At 40.2% G+C, this 14,971-nt stretch overlaps 1 protein-coding gene across 5 annotated transcripts in view; it reads left to right on the plus strand.

The window, feature by feature from the left end:
- GAS2 (growth arrest specific 2) overlaps window positions 1-14,971 on the plus strand; it is a 167,217-nt gene that overhangs the window by 50,036 nt on the left and 102,210 nt on the right. For all 5 annotated transcript variants that reach the window (XM_006111497.3, XM_006111496.4, XM_075927752.1 and 2 more), the window contains one exon: window positions 9,577-9,701. In XM_006111497.3, the coding sequence (XP_006111559.1) occupies window positions 9,577-9,701 (125 nt within the window). The remainder of the gene's footprint in view (window positions 1-9,576; window positions 9,702-14,971) is intronic.

Raw genomic sequence — 14,971 nt, forward strand, 5'->3', positions numbered from 1 at the left:
TAGGCTATGTCTATGCTACAATGTGATCCCAGGATTAACAGAACCTGAGTTAGCAGACCCTGCATTTGCTAACATAGGGCTTGAGCATCTGCCCTGATTTGTTACCCCAATTTAGGAATTGTTGATCCCTGTGTCCTTATAGCATCTACCCTGTATTATGTGGGCCCATATCCCAGTCTTCCTAGTAACCTCTTAAAACTGCTTTAGCTCTTTGTTCCCAGTGAAGTCTGACAAAACTTGACTGTCTACCAAACCTGACTGCCCAGAGGACAGTAAAAGACAGTCCATTGAACTTTGGAGTACTTCTGATGACTCTTAGAGCCTGGGTCCAGTGGATGTGCATTTACAGTGGAAAGAAATAGGGCTTGAATCTGGGCCCCAGCTCAGATCCTCCTTCCTGGTGGGTCCTGGGACCTGGATTTTAGCTCTGGATTTGCATGATTTGTGTGTAGATAGAAGGGGGATGGGCTCCAGCCTGAGTCTGAACGCTGTGCTTACATTTCAGTGTAGATGTAGCCTCAGTTACAAATGCTGTTTTTGAAGGTCATCTTTGGAAAACTGGGATTATTCACAATTGGTTTGCACATGTTTAGTAAGAAATTCTGGTAGTTTTGAAGATACCTCACAATTTTATATTCATTACAACTGCATTCAGGTGGTGGTAATCTGAGTATTTCCCAGTTAATATGCACAGGCATGATTACCTGCCCTTTCCTGGTTACTCTTTGTGGCCAGTCGCAGTCATGTCCAGTAAAGAAAATATAATTTATAATATAGTCATCATAATCCAAATTAAGTATTTATTAAATAGTTAAAACCTTCATATATGAAAGGACAGGTGAAAGTGTAGATAAATTAGTGTTAAAATGACCTCTTTCACTAACGTATGGGTCCTCCAAGGTGTCTAAATACTTAAAACTTGGATTAAAATAATTTACGCTTAAATTATCAAAAGTGCCATTGGTAAAAACCAAAGGTAAAAATGGTCCTCACCTAATACTTGACATTCCTCAACTCCCATATTTTGTCTGTTTGGGGGGGTCATCTATTTTAGTCTTTTGAGTTATCTACTCAAAAACATTTTATTCATAGGCCCAATGACCTGAATTAAACACCTAATATACTTTATGCTGTCAGCCAGAGCAACAGAACATACACCAGAGGCATTGTTTATCCAGTCCAGTGCCAATCCAGTATGAAGATGAAAAATTCCTTTCCTCCATAATTAAAAGGATGTAACCCTTCTCAGGGAGAAGCAATTCCGTGCCAAGGGGAGGCTGTCCCTTACCAAGGGATATCAGTGTGATTTATATTCCACATAGAGATAGTCCTCCTCTCTTACACTAATTTTGCTTCATCTCACTTGGGTTGAGCTATTCTTGATTCACCCAGGGATGAATGAGTGGATAATCAAATATCAGAGGGGTAGCCGTGTTAGTCTGAATCTGCAAAAGCGACAAGGAGTCCTGTGGCACTTTATAGACTAACAGTTTATTTGGAGTGTAAGCTTTTGTGGGCAAAGACCCACATCAGATGCATCTGATGAAGTGTGTCTTTGCCCACAAAAGTTTATGCTCCAATAAATCTGTTAGTCTATAAGGTGCCATAGGACTCCTCATCACTTTTGGATAATCAAAGAAACTTTACAGCTTCAGCATTATATACAGGTTGAACCTCCCTAATCTGGACTTCCCTAGTCTGCTACACCCTTGGTTCAGAGTTGCAGGATCAGGGAAGAGCAGAGCTGGCAGTAGGCCAGAGGAGCAGGGGGTTGGCAGCCAGGAGAAGAACCCTGTATCCCCAGGGACCGGAAGCAGAGCTGAGCTCTGAACGGCTGGCAGAGGGGAGCTGAACTCCAGCTGGCTTGATGAGGGGAGCCCCACTAGACCACAGGCTGGCAACTGAGCCCCTGGGGGCCAGCAGTGGAGCTCCAGTGCCCCTAAGTAATGGAGAGGCTGGTGCCCCAGAGGACAGTGGTCAGGAGAGGAAGGGCCTGTACTGACCTCCCACACCTGGAAAATTCCCTGATTCGGGACCAGTCAGATCCCAAGAGTATTGGAGCAGGGAGGTTCAATCTGTATTTGATTCTAGGTGATGATGAAGACAGAGGGCCAGGTATTTGGCTGCAGTATTGTCTGTTTTCTGCTACTCTGGTCCTATTGAAGCAGTTGGAGATTTCACATATGTATCTACACCACCTCTCAGCTTCCTGATGTTGGGGGCATGTTGGAGTACGATAGGTGTGAAAAGATGCAGGCCAAAGTGCTTTGTGTTTCAGTGGCCTTTAATTGCTAGAGAAGTTCCTGCTGTTGTGACTCAGAGGAGCCCGTTCCTTGTTTTAGGTTAGTTGGGAGCTGGTCTCCATCTGGTCCCAGAATTAGGTCCTTTACAAAGCACAGCTCAGCCAGATCAGAGAATCTGTTCCAAAATGTCTCACTTTACAAAGCATTAGTTCATGACATTAACATTTAAAAACTCAAATAAATACAATGATTGATAATCTAATTGTAAGTACATAGGCTAGAGTGATGATTCAAAACCTACTATCACTGCCAGAGATCCTTGGCTCCCATGATTTGACTACTAAAGGTTCTCAGAATAAAATTGGAAAGTCTGATCCAGCATCAGCAGGATTTGGAACCTAATCTAAACAGCCCTCATTTATGTAAGCAGTGATCCTAATTCATGCAAATAGTTCCATTAAAGTCAGTGAGATGACTAGGATAAGCAGTGATTGCTAGACTGAAGATGACTTTCTTTTCCTGTTTGAGTACCACTAGTATTTGTTTTTATTGTATAGTATGTGGTTTCTATCCTATAGACACATTGTAACTGCTTTCTTGTAATTATAGCTCTTAAAGATTTTTTTAATGGAGTTTAATGTTTTTTCCATCCAAATATATGAAGACATTTTTTTTTGTTTTGTTTTCAGGCTATGAACACAAGTTTCATTTGAATCAATACATATAAACTCTTAAATATGTCATGGTGTCTCTTTTACCAAAGAAGTGCCACCTTTTGGGGCCATAAAATACAGTGAATTGAAAGCTAACACCTAATATATTTTTCATTAAATACAGATGTTCAGTGCAAAACTCATTTTTTCAGTATTCATAAAAGGCAGCAGAACCAAAGTATTCCATCTTAATGTACAAAAATGCAATAATCAAACTGCTAATGTAAGTGTATTGTTAAATGGCAAGAGAAGATAGAAGCATTTTTTCTGCATTTGTTTAAAAAGGAATAAATATTTTAAGCTTTTTGCTTTAATTAGATTTATAAAATCAGCGAAGAGACTAGCCAAATCTATAAATCACAGGACAGCATAGGCATTTAAAATGAGGGTTATTTTACCTAGGTAGAAAATCCTAAGAGTCTGCATTTAAAACAATAAAGCTTCAGTTATGGTTAAAGATATGAATGTATGTACTTACAATAGAGTTCTATATTAAAATAAATACTGCCTTTTAAAATAAAACAGCTTCTAATATGTCCATTCTTTAAATTAGCTTTCTGATCGTTTCATACTTTTTGGCAAAGGTCGAAGGGACAAAATGGAAAATATTTTTCATTATTAACAATAGAAAATGTAGGCCAACGTGGTGGTGAAGGTATTAAGGCACCGGGATGCTGACTTTTTTTGTGTCTGGGGGCTATTAATTTAATTCCTGGCTCCAGAAGCGCTGCATGTACCACTAAAATAATGTCAGTTATGCACAGACTTCCATTGTGATGCAGTGCTGCTACTGCTCTTCTGCCACCTGCAGAAGTCATTATACACACCAGAGGCTACAATGTGAAATATACAGAGGAAAGAATCAAGGCTAAAAAATGAAGGGGGAAAAGGCTTTACATCAAACAGATGTTCTTGAGGAACAAATGTATTGGAATCAGCAAGTTTAACCTGAACCAGAAAAGTGAGTCTATTGTTGCACCTGAGAATCTCATGCTTTAAAAATCTTGTTTTATTCATCTCTGGTTCTAGTCTAATGAAGAATACTGGGAACTGTTTTCCTTCAAAGTGTTACGCTATTGTCAAAGTGCCTAAAAGCCTTTCAATAATTTCAAAGACCTGGGCAGATAAGTCCTACTGTGGTATCCTTTTGATTTTTGTGCTTTTTTTGTACATTACCACTTCCTGGCTGCCATATATAATTTTTGATTACCAGCAAAGAGGCTACTACTGAAATGTTTCTCATGGGTAATACATGTATCCCTTTTAGGGTTAGCAGACATGGTTGATTAAAAGTATGTTTTCTGATAATTTTGAAGGACTGGATTTGTTTTCATTTTTATGGAAATTGTGTTGGTTTATATATTTTTGGACAAAAAATCAAAATGAACTGGTTAAAAATGTATATTGTTTTGAAGAAGCAGAAAAAAAGGAGAAATGTATTTTAAAAAATGAAATGTGGTTCAAAACAAAACAACCGAACCTTTCCCTTTTCTCTCCTGTGCACTTTTTTAAAATTAGTGTGAGGCTTTAAAAAAAAATCATTATTATTGTTTGCATTGTATTATTGTATGCAGTCCAAGGTTTAGGGACAACTAGTACATAGGGCTAATAGGTCCATTGATGGCTATCTTCCATGAATTATCTAAGTCTTTTTAGAACTCAGTTATATTTTGGCCTTCATACCATCCCTGACAATGAGTTCCAAATATTAACTATGTGTTGTAGGAAGTACTTTCTTAGGGTATGTCTATACTACAGCGCTAATTCGAACTAACTTAGTTCGAATTAGTTCATTCGAACTAAGCTAATTCGAACTAACGCATCTAGAACTAAAACCTAGTTCGAATTAGCGTTTTGCTAATTTGAACTAGCATGTCCACATTAAGTGGACCCTGAACTGGGGTTAAGGATGGCCGGAAGCAGTGACGGCAGGGCATCAGAGGAGGACTTAGAGCGTGGAGCTGCTGTCTCAGGCTAGCCGAGGGCTGTGCTTAAAGGGACCCGACCCCCACCCCGGACAGACAGTTCTCAGGAGTGCCCCGCTTGCAAAGCAGTCCTGGCTTGGAGTGCCCTGAGTGACCACACTGGGCACATCACAGCACTCGGCCATCAGACCGGCTGCACTTGCCGCAGGCTGCCATCTGGGCAGAGGGGGCAATTGGGGGGCTGCAGGACAGCTTCCACCCCCAGAAGCCCGCAGAGCCAGCCCAGTCCTCCCCATTGGGGCTCATACCCCATTCCTCCCTCACCTCCTTCCACTTACCCTTCCCTAGCCCCCCTTCCTGATGTACAAAATAAAGAAAACATGTGGTCAAAAATAGAATCTGTCTTTATTGAACAAAACTCGGGGAGACTGGGAAAAGGAGGTGGGAGAGGGGAAGAGAGAGGGTGGGAGAGAGGAGGGCAACTACAATGATCAGAGGTTTGGAAGAGGTCCCATATGAAGAGAGGCTAAAGAGACTGGGACTTTTCAGTTTAGAAAAGAGGAGACTTGAGGGGGGATAGGATAGAGGTATATAAAAGCATGAGTGGGGTGGAGAGGGTGCATACAGAAAAGTTCTTCATTAGTTCCCATAATAGAAGGACTAGAGGACACCAAAGGAAAGGAATGGGTAGCAGGCTTCAAACTAGTAACAGAAAGTTGTTCTTCACAAAGCAAAGAGTCAACCTGTGGAACTCCTTGCTGCAGGAGGCTGTGAAGGCTAGAACTAGAACAGAGTTTAAAGAGAAGTGAGATAAAGTCATGGAGGTTGGGTCCATGGAGTGGTATTAGCCAGGGGGTAGGAGTGGTGTCCCTGCCCAAAGTTTGTGGAAGGCTGGAGAGAGATGGCACGAGACAAATGGCTTGGTCACTGTCTTCGGTCCATCCCCTCCAGGGTTCCTAGGGTTGGCCGCTGTCGGCAGACAGGCTACTGGGCTAGATGGACCTTTGGTCTGACCCAGTACAGCCATTGTAAGCTCAGGGCTCAGGGTCGGGGGTCTCAGTGGACCACCTTGATTTTCATGCACACCTGCGCCTGGGTGGCCAGGCTGGCAGCTCTCCTGCCCTAGACGGCCACTTTCCTGTGCTTAGTGCGGAGGTCGTGGACGAGGTCCACGATGTCCGCAATAGACCAGGCGGGTGCCCGCCTCTTGCGGTCCCGGGCAAGCTCCCGGGAGCTGCCAGCCTGGTCCCGGGAAGAGGGGGAGGGCTGGGGGGCATCGGGTGGCTGGCTCGAGCCGTGCCAAGTGCAGGGTCTGCTAGCTGGGTGCTGGCAGGCTTGCACCTGGCACGGGCATCATAGCCAGCCCATGCCCCTTTAAGGGGTCCGGGGCTGGGAGGGGGGCATACGAGTTTTCCTGGTGTTGGCCAGAGTGGCCACCAGGGAAAGCTGGGGAGGGCTAGCCTCCCACTAGTTCGAATTAAGGGGCTACACAGCCCTTAATTCGAACTAGTAAGTTCGAACTAGGCTTAGTCCTCGTAGAATGAGGTTTACCTAGTTCGAACTAAGCGCTCCGCTAGTTCGAATTAAGTTCGAACTAGCGGAGCGCTATTGTAGCGCCTATCAAAGTTAATTCGAACTAACGTCCGTTAGTTCGAATTAACTTTGTAGTGTAGACATACCCTTAGGCTACATCTACACTGGCCCCTTCTCCGGAAGAGGCATGCTTATTTAGAACTTTGGAATAGGGAAATCCGCGGGGGATTTAAATATCCCCCGCGGCATTTAAATAAACATGGCCGCCGCTTTTTTCCGGCTTGGGGAAAAGCTGGAAAAAAGCGTCCAGACTGGCGCGATCCTCCGGAATAAAGCCCTTTTCCGGAGGATCTCTTATTCCTACTTGCCAGTGTAGACGTAGCCTTATATTTTAAACGTGCTACCTATTAATTCCTTTCAGTGATCCCGGGTTCTTGTGTTCTATGAAGGGGTAAACAGCCTTTCCTTATTTACTTTCTCTACATCATTCATAATTTGAGAACATTATTGTATCTCCCCTTACTCATCTCTTTTCTAAGATGGAGTCCCAATCTTTTTAAATCTTCTTTCAAGGCAGTTGTTCCATATCCTTAAACATTTATGTTGCCCTTCTCTGTACTTTTTTAATATATCTTTTATAAGTTGGAGAGACAGAACTGCACTGAGTACTCAAGATGTGGATGTACCAGGGAATTATATAGTGGCATGATATTTCTTGTGTTGTTATGGCTTCTCATATTTTGTCAGCTTATTTAACTGCCTTTGCACATTGAGCAGATGTTTTCAGAGAACTATCCACAGTGACTGCAAGATTTTTCCTGAGTGGCAATGACTAATCTAGACTGAATCACTGTGTAGGTATTGTTGGGATTATGCTTTCCAATATGCATTGCTTTGCTTTTATCAGCGTGTGCCATTTTCTTGCCTAGTCATTCAGGCTTGTGAGATCCCATTGTAACTCTTTGCAGTCAGACTTAAAATTAACTGTCTTGAGTAGTTTAGCATGGTCTGACTTAGCCACCCCACTGTCTGTCCCTTTTTCCAGTTCATTTATGAATGTGTTGAACAGCACAAGTCCCAGTATGTTCCCTTGGGGGTTCCTGCTATTTTCCTCTCTCCACTGTGAAAACCGACCATTTATCCCTGCCCCCAAGAGAGGTCCTTCTCTCTTATTCCATGACTGTCTACTTTGCTTAAAAGCCTTTGGTGAGAGATCTTGTCAAAAAGCTTTTTGAAAGTTCAAGTAGAGTATATCCACTGGGTCACCCTGGCCTACATGATTGTGATCCTGCTTCCTCCCCTACCCCAGAATGCTAATATATTGGTGAGGCATGATTTCACTGAACAAAAGCCATGTTGATCTTCTACAACACACTGTGCTCACATGTGCCTGATATTATTTTAAAAAGAATATAATTCCAATCAATTTGCCTGGTACTGAAGTTCAGTTGCCTCTACTATAGGAAGGCTTGGCAGCATTCAATTTTTAGTTTTTTATATAATTTTGATTGGTAATATTGATTATTTTAAAGCATTTAATTGTTATCTTTTACCGATTTTCAAAGTTGCAGGAAATTATCCGGGATATCAGATAATTATTTAATGATAGTAGGCAATGTGACTCAACGTTTCTAGAACAGTTAAAAAATAAATTGGGTACGTTTAGACTGTAAGGCTACCTACGGTATCCCGAAATAGCTACCCTTTGTCTAAAGAACACATCCGCTATTTTGAAATAATTTTCGAAATAACAAACGTGCTATTTCGGCATCCCTGTAAACTTTGTTCCACAAGGAATAAGGGATGTCTCGAAACAGTGCTTTATTTTGAAATCTGGTGCCATGTAGTCATGCCAAATTCTGAAATAGCCTCTCTCTCAATAAAATCTTATTTCGATTTTAGAATGCAGTCTAGACATATCCATTGTCAACTTCATATGTCAAAATATACATATTAAATATCCTTAAATCAAATTCATAAGTTTTCAAGTAGCATTTTCTTACTTCTCCAATCTATAAAATTTCAGTTACGATCAATGGAAACATTTTTTATCTTGCCTGTATAGTGACAGTTTCTGACAAATGTCCAATTCTTCCAAGCCTGTCTATAGGCTTGGCACCCAGATTAGATTACGTCTACCATAATGTACCACAATATCTTCTCTTGAAGAGTGGAAGCAGTGCATTATGTTGAAATATAGGGTGCGTCTACTCAGCACCCTAAACTTGAAATGAGATACGCAATTTGCACTATGCGTCTATACTGGGATGGTGAAATAGTGCACCAGTTATTTCTAAAAATATTTCAAAATAACAGGCGGCTTGTGTAGATGTGGGGTACCTTTGGTATCGCGAAATAACCAAGCAGTGTAGACATACCCATCCATAGTCAAGCCCAGCCTGTAGAGATCAGTGTGGAAATGAGGCAACTGCTTCATGATGATTGACATTTAATATGACATTATTACCAAAATGAAAATGTCTTTGTTCAAGGGCATTAAGTTTTTAGGCCAAAAAGTTGGTATTTTTCCATGGAATGAGACACTCCTTTAATGAAAATATTCATTTTGTCAATCTCAACTTTTCTTAAAAAATGTTAACAGAAAATTGTCAGTGTCTTCCAAGATCAACCCCTAGTTAACAATGAAATGGAAATTAACCTTTCATCTCTAAAGCAGGAAGATTATACCTCGTTGGTGGATGGAAGTGAGGTGGAGCTTGCAGTGTACCTGTTGTGAGGATACAATTAAGACATTGTGCTGTAGGGCTGTCAATGTGGCACTTTTTTAATGTCACTAAAATAAAAGAGGGGTCCTGTATACTAAGAAATTATTAATAAAATTATCAGAATCTGGTATCTTATTTGGATTCATTTTACAAAAAATGTGTTATTTGATTAGATGAATGTTTGACAATATACCATTCCAAAAAAAAGAACAGATTATCCATCCTAAAATGGATCAAAAAATATATGTCAGTGCCAGGAAAATAGCAGCAAGTCTAAATAATAAAAGTTTAAAAAATTCAGTATAATTTGAGTTATTCAGTTAGGGCCTGTTTCAATGGTGTTTGGTTTATGCATTTTCCTTGCAAATCCAGTATTTAGATTTGCTGGGTGGGTTTGGGTTTTTTTCCCCATGTTAATTTTCTTCTTTCCTTCCAGGTAGGGAAATAACAGCAGAAACTTTTATGGAGAAGTTGGATAATGGTGCGTTGCTTTGTCGACTAGCTGAGACCTTGCAAGAGAAATTTAAAGAAAATAGTTTTGATGCAAACAAGCCTGGCAAAGTAAGTTTTTTAGGTAAAATGTTGTAGTACATGCTATTAACATTTGGAATTTCATGGAGCTGATTGTATTTGAGAATTTCAGAAGTTTTGTTTCTGGAAACTCTACCACTTGGTACTTGGGAGCACAACTCCACATATCACAATTTATTGTATATTTGAGACTTTGTGTGCCTGTCTGAGTCTGTTCAAGAACTTTTCCTAAATAGTAAGAGCTAAGGACACCAAATCTGATATGCAGCTTCCTTACAGCAAGATTAGGGTTTGATTGTGCCTGGGATATGCCCGGAATGTGATTGTTTCTCATAAAATGGAAAGGGACGGGTCAGCTATCAGGGCTAGTTATAGAGGCGAAATATTTCATATAGTCAACTGCTCTTTAATCTAGCAAAGGCACAACAGGCTCCAATGGCTGGAAGCTGAAGACAAGCTCTGACTAGAAATAAAGTGCACTCTTTTTATAGCGGAAGTAACTCACCTTTGGAACTACATACTTTAAGGTGTGATAGATTTTCCATCACTTGAAGTCTTTCAATCAGGATTGGATTTCTTTCTAAAAGTTATGCCCTCACTCAACTAGAACTTATGGGCTTGATGAAGAAACCATTTGTTGAAATATTCTTGCACTGCACAGATCATAGATCACATTTGATGATTGGAATGGTCCAGTCTGGCCTTGAAATCTACTAAATCTAGATGCAGATTGGCTCATTATATATTTGCATAAAATATCACGCGCGAGTCTGTGCAAAATTTGGTAGCTAAGAGTTTTACTTAAGTTCTTTTAATTCTTAATCACTAGGCCTGATCAAAAAATTGCACATTCAAATTTTTTGAAAAAGACACAGTGAAAAATTTTCCCATTCTGCAACCTATCCTATTTGACATAGTTTGTATATTGTATTAAGGAGGAAAATGTAATGCAAGTTACGGTGGTCCATCTAAAATATTGATGTAGAACTATGACTGGTAGCTCTCTTATACAGACAGTTCTGCTGTCTCTTGGTGAGCCAGAAAGTCCATCTAAAGAGAGTAGATAGCATTGGCATAAAAGGTTGGCATAAACTTTCAGAAGGGATAGACTAGCACTAGATGAACTCTTGAGGTCCATTCTAGCTCTACTTTTCTATGAGTCTACATTTTCTCTTCTCCTAGGGTATGTCTACACTACCCTCCTAATTCGAACTAGGAGGGTAATGTAGGCATACCGCACTTGCAAATGAAGCCCGGGATTTGAATTTCCCGGGTTTCATTTGCATAAGCCGGGCGCCGCCATTTTTAAATCCCGGCTCGTTCGAACCCCGTGCCGCACGGCTACACGCGGCATGGAGTAGCTAGTTCGGATTAGGCTCCTCGTGGAATGAGGAGTACAGCTAGTTCGGATTAGGAAACCTAATCCGAACTAGCTACTCCGTGCCGCATGTAGCCACGCGGCACGGGGTTCGAACTAACCGGGATTTAAAAATGGCGGCGCCCGGCTTATGCAAATGAAACCCGGGAAATTCAAATCCCGGGCTTCATTTGCAAGTGCGGTATGCCTACATTACCCCGCTAGTTCGAACTAGCGGGGTAGTGTAGACATACCCCTACTCTCAATATAGACTATTGAGGATTTGATAGATTGATGAGACAGGTTTTTGATGAAAAACATGAATCAAGATGGATTAGCCAATAATTACAATTTAACAAATAGTATATGAAATCGATACCTCAAGTAGTACAGCTCTGCTGGGCACTTGCACTTTGATTTTCTGTATCTTCACAAATTCATATACCTTCGTTATCTGAAATTACTTGAAGAGAGAGAGAGAAAGATATTAGCAAAGATTAAATGTATCAAAATATAGGAACTATCCTTAGATCTTTTGATATTCTGGGCTTACACTAACACTAGGTGAGAATTTGTCCCTAAAAGAGCCAAGATTCACTGATCTCACCCTTTGGAGTAAGTATGGCAGCAGGTAAAGTATAGGACAATTAGATTTTTGGTGATCTGTTATACTGGAGTTACTTAGATTTATAGGTAATTTTCTTTGTCATACTGTTATAACAAATTGAAATAACATAGAAAAATCTCACTCCAAAGCTATTTCTCAATGTATATTTCATATCTGGAATAATAAGAATTCAGAGAAATGGGAGTGTAATGGCTTTGTGTCATTACAAGCTATTAGGGTCTGTTTATCCTTTCACATTGTAATTCCCTAATGTAGCAGTTCTGGGCAGTAGACTTCACAATTGGAAAATTTGACTGTTGGTGCCAAGGAAATTTATATGAGAATCATAGGGTATGAAATTTAGCATAGTAAGAATTCTACAATACTCTCTGGAATCATTACTGTAAACCATGTTAAAATATATTTAGTATTCTGGAGCCATTCATTTGTTAAGAATAACATAGGAATAAAGGAGTGCATAGGAATAAAGAAACATAACAGGCATTTACCCAGCAGCCTCCTTGAAGATGACATTTTTGGCAGCTGTGTCTATTAGATATTCCAGCTTTATTAAAATAGAGAAAGCACTTAGATCCTTTAAAAAAAATAGAAGCTGACTGATCTAAAAGGAATGGCAGCCAGAATAACTGGTTTGGAGGCAGCAGCCAGGCCAAAGCTGAGTGAGGGGGAGGCAGACAGTGTCGGGCGAGTCCAGAGGAGACAGATAATGGAAAAATCCCGCAAGGTACCTCCATAAAGACTAGAGAGAATTTAAACAACTTCCAAATGTGGCATTCTCGCTTCTGTATGAGCTGCTTCACAAATGGCAGTTCAGGCTCCATATATAATACTCTGGGTTTGATTCATTTTTACAAGTTTAAGGAAAAAATAAACTTCCTGTTACCTCAGATGTCCATTACTAATTCCTGTGCCCTTCTAAAAGTCTTTCAGTTATCTGCCTTTGATGTCACATCCAGCAACATATCTAGGAATGCATTAAAATGGACCACTGAAGGAAGTTATTGTTCCTTTGCTCACTGGAATTGCACGGAGCTAGATTGTGTTATTCTTGAGCCCGAGTAATGCTTTACACCCTAGAGTCCCACTGATACCAATGGACCTACTCCTACTGGTAGGTGTTATCAAAATCAGGTCCTTTTCGTACAGGAGGGTATAAGAAAACAGAAAGATTCTCCAGTTTGGGGAGTACCATTTGGCTGAGATTGTTGCCCTTCCTTTTCCTCGCCTGCTTAGGAACCCAACAGGAATTGGTATTTGTAGAACAGGGAAAGCAAGAATTAGGATGGAGTGAACCAATGGCAGAGCTATTTCAATGGCATTATCCTCTCTCCATACCTGGAGAACTCTGACAACATTAATTGTTTCCCCCCTCTGTATTGTAGAAGCATCTCAGTAGTATTGGAACTTCTCCAGAAGAAGAAGTGGGCTGGAAATTTCCTGGCAGTACAAGAGACTGAAAGGGAATGTGGGGACTCAGAAGCCAGCATGAAAGCATAGGGTCTGCATGGGACTTGAGGGATCCCTGATTTCTGGGGCTGAATTCCCTGATACTTTCACAGGCAAGCCCTGCAAAACCCTGCCTTCCTGAGGGAAAAAATTGAAAAAAGTTCTTTAAGATCAAATACCACTTCATGCCCCTTATGAAGATGAGGCAGAATTTTCAAAAATGTATAAGTTATTTAGGAACCTATAGGTTTAGGTTGATAAATTATTTTTCCAAGATTTTCCAAGGTATTTAATCACATAAAGATGCAGTAAGGCAACAACTGGGATTTTTGAAAGCCCCCATTTTGAATTATGAAACCTGTGTGTTTTTTACAATCCTACTTGGTGCTTTGTATGTGTTTAGGTACAGAAATATCACTGAAAATATAGCCCGCAGAGGCTTTTGAAAATTCTGTTCATGATTCATATTGATTAGGGGTCTGATCTTACACTGCTGAATCAGTGCTGGCATTAATGAGAACTTTGCCTGAACATAGACTGCTGGAGACCCTGGAGCACAATGAGTGTAGAATATGTTTTGCAAAAGAGGGGCTGGTTTTTTTTGTTTTTGTTTTTTAATTTCAGAAGCATAATAGGTGCTGTTTGCAATATCAAATGAGTCATAATCCTGCAGGTTTAGGAGGTTGGCAAATACGGAGATAGTGATATTAATAAATTCCAGAGAGTTGTACAGTAGTAAATGTCTGAAACTATCCATGTTGCAGTTAATGACTTGCTGCCCAGAAACTTCTTATTACAAGTGCAATTCCATAAAAGTGATTCATATTGCAGGATGCCATTTTGTAATTTTCTCCCACTGGCTTAGATTTCATCTCCTAACTCTCCAGGCAATATTTTACTTTTCCTGACAGATAGTTAATTTGAGAATTTCACAGCTGTACAAACAAATTTAAAGCATCAAGGCATGTGTGGTATGCACTGAGCGCACATTTGGTACAAATGATTTAAGCAACTTGTAAGATTTTAAAGTAAGCTTAAATAAAACGTGTTAATAGTTATCAGTATTTTAATATACAGACCTAATATTCTGCCCATAGTGCTTAAAGCTGCCTGTATATTTGTGCTGTATTGTCACTGAATTCCATTAAGGTCATAATGGTTGTATGGCTAATAAAAGCAAATAAAACATTCAATAGACATATATATTTTTTTAGACTCCAGAGGTTTGTACGTACTCATTCTTGGGTTTTTATTATGATCTCTCAGAAGGGGTGTCTTAGCTCAACTTCAGTTCCATTTTTTTTAAAAGATATAAGCCTGAATTATGTGTCTGAATCCAAAATTTTCCCCACAGTTGGGAGAGTCTGCATCTTGGGCTTTGATTTGGGCCAGTTAGCCCGGGTCTACATTAGGGACTTATTTCAAAATAACAAATGGAGCATCCACACTATCAAGCCCGTTATTTCAAAATAAGGGGCTGGTTATTTCAAAATAATAACTGCTGCTTTCCATGAGGAATAACGCTTATTTCAAAATAGTTATTGCATTACTGTTTGAGATTCTGAAGTTGTAATTTATGTGTTTATTGTATGGGTCCAGGGCTTGAGTGGTTTAGGGCCTCACTAGATCATTTCCTTTGGAAGAAGAAACTGATTACATGAGATGACTTGGATATCTTTTTGACAGTCCTGTTTATTTTTAAAATGTGCACTGTGCCCTGTTTCTCTGAACAAAGTAGAAACACACAACAGGAGGTACTTTCCATCCAACCTGCCTTTCCATAGGGTCCTGTACCCCAATGAATTCTGCTTCTGTTCCCGCTTAGAGCCATGTTCACAACACTTCTCTCGCTGTCTGCTGCTTTTATTT

The sequence above is a fragment of the Pelodiscus sinensis genome, chromosome 4 (assembly GCF_049634645.1).
Source record: "Pelodiscus sinensis isolate JC-2024 chromosome 4, ASM4963464v1, whole genome shotgun sequence".
Lineage (NCBI taxonomy): Eukaryota > Metazoa > Chordata > Testudines > Trionychidae > Pelodiscus > Pelodiscus sinensis.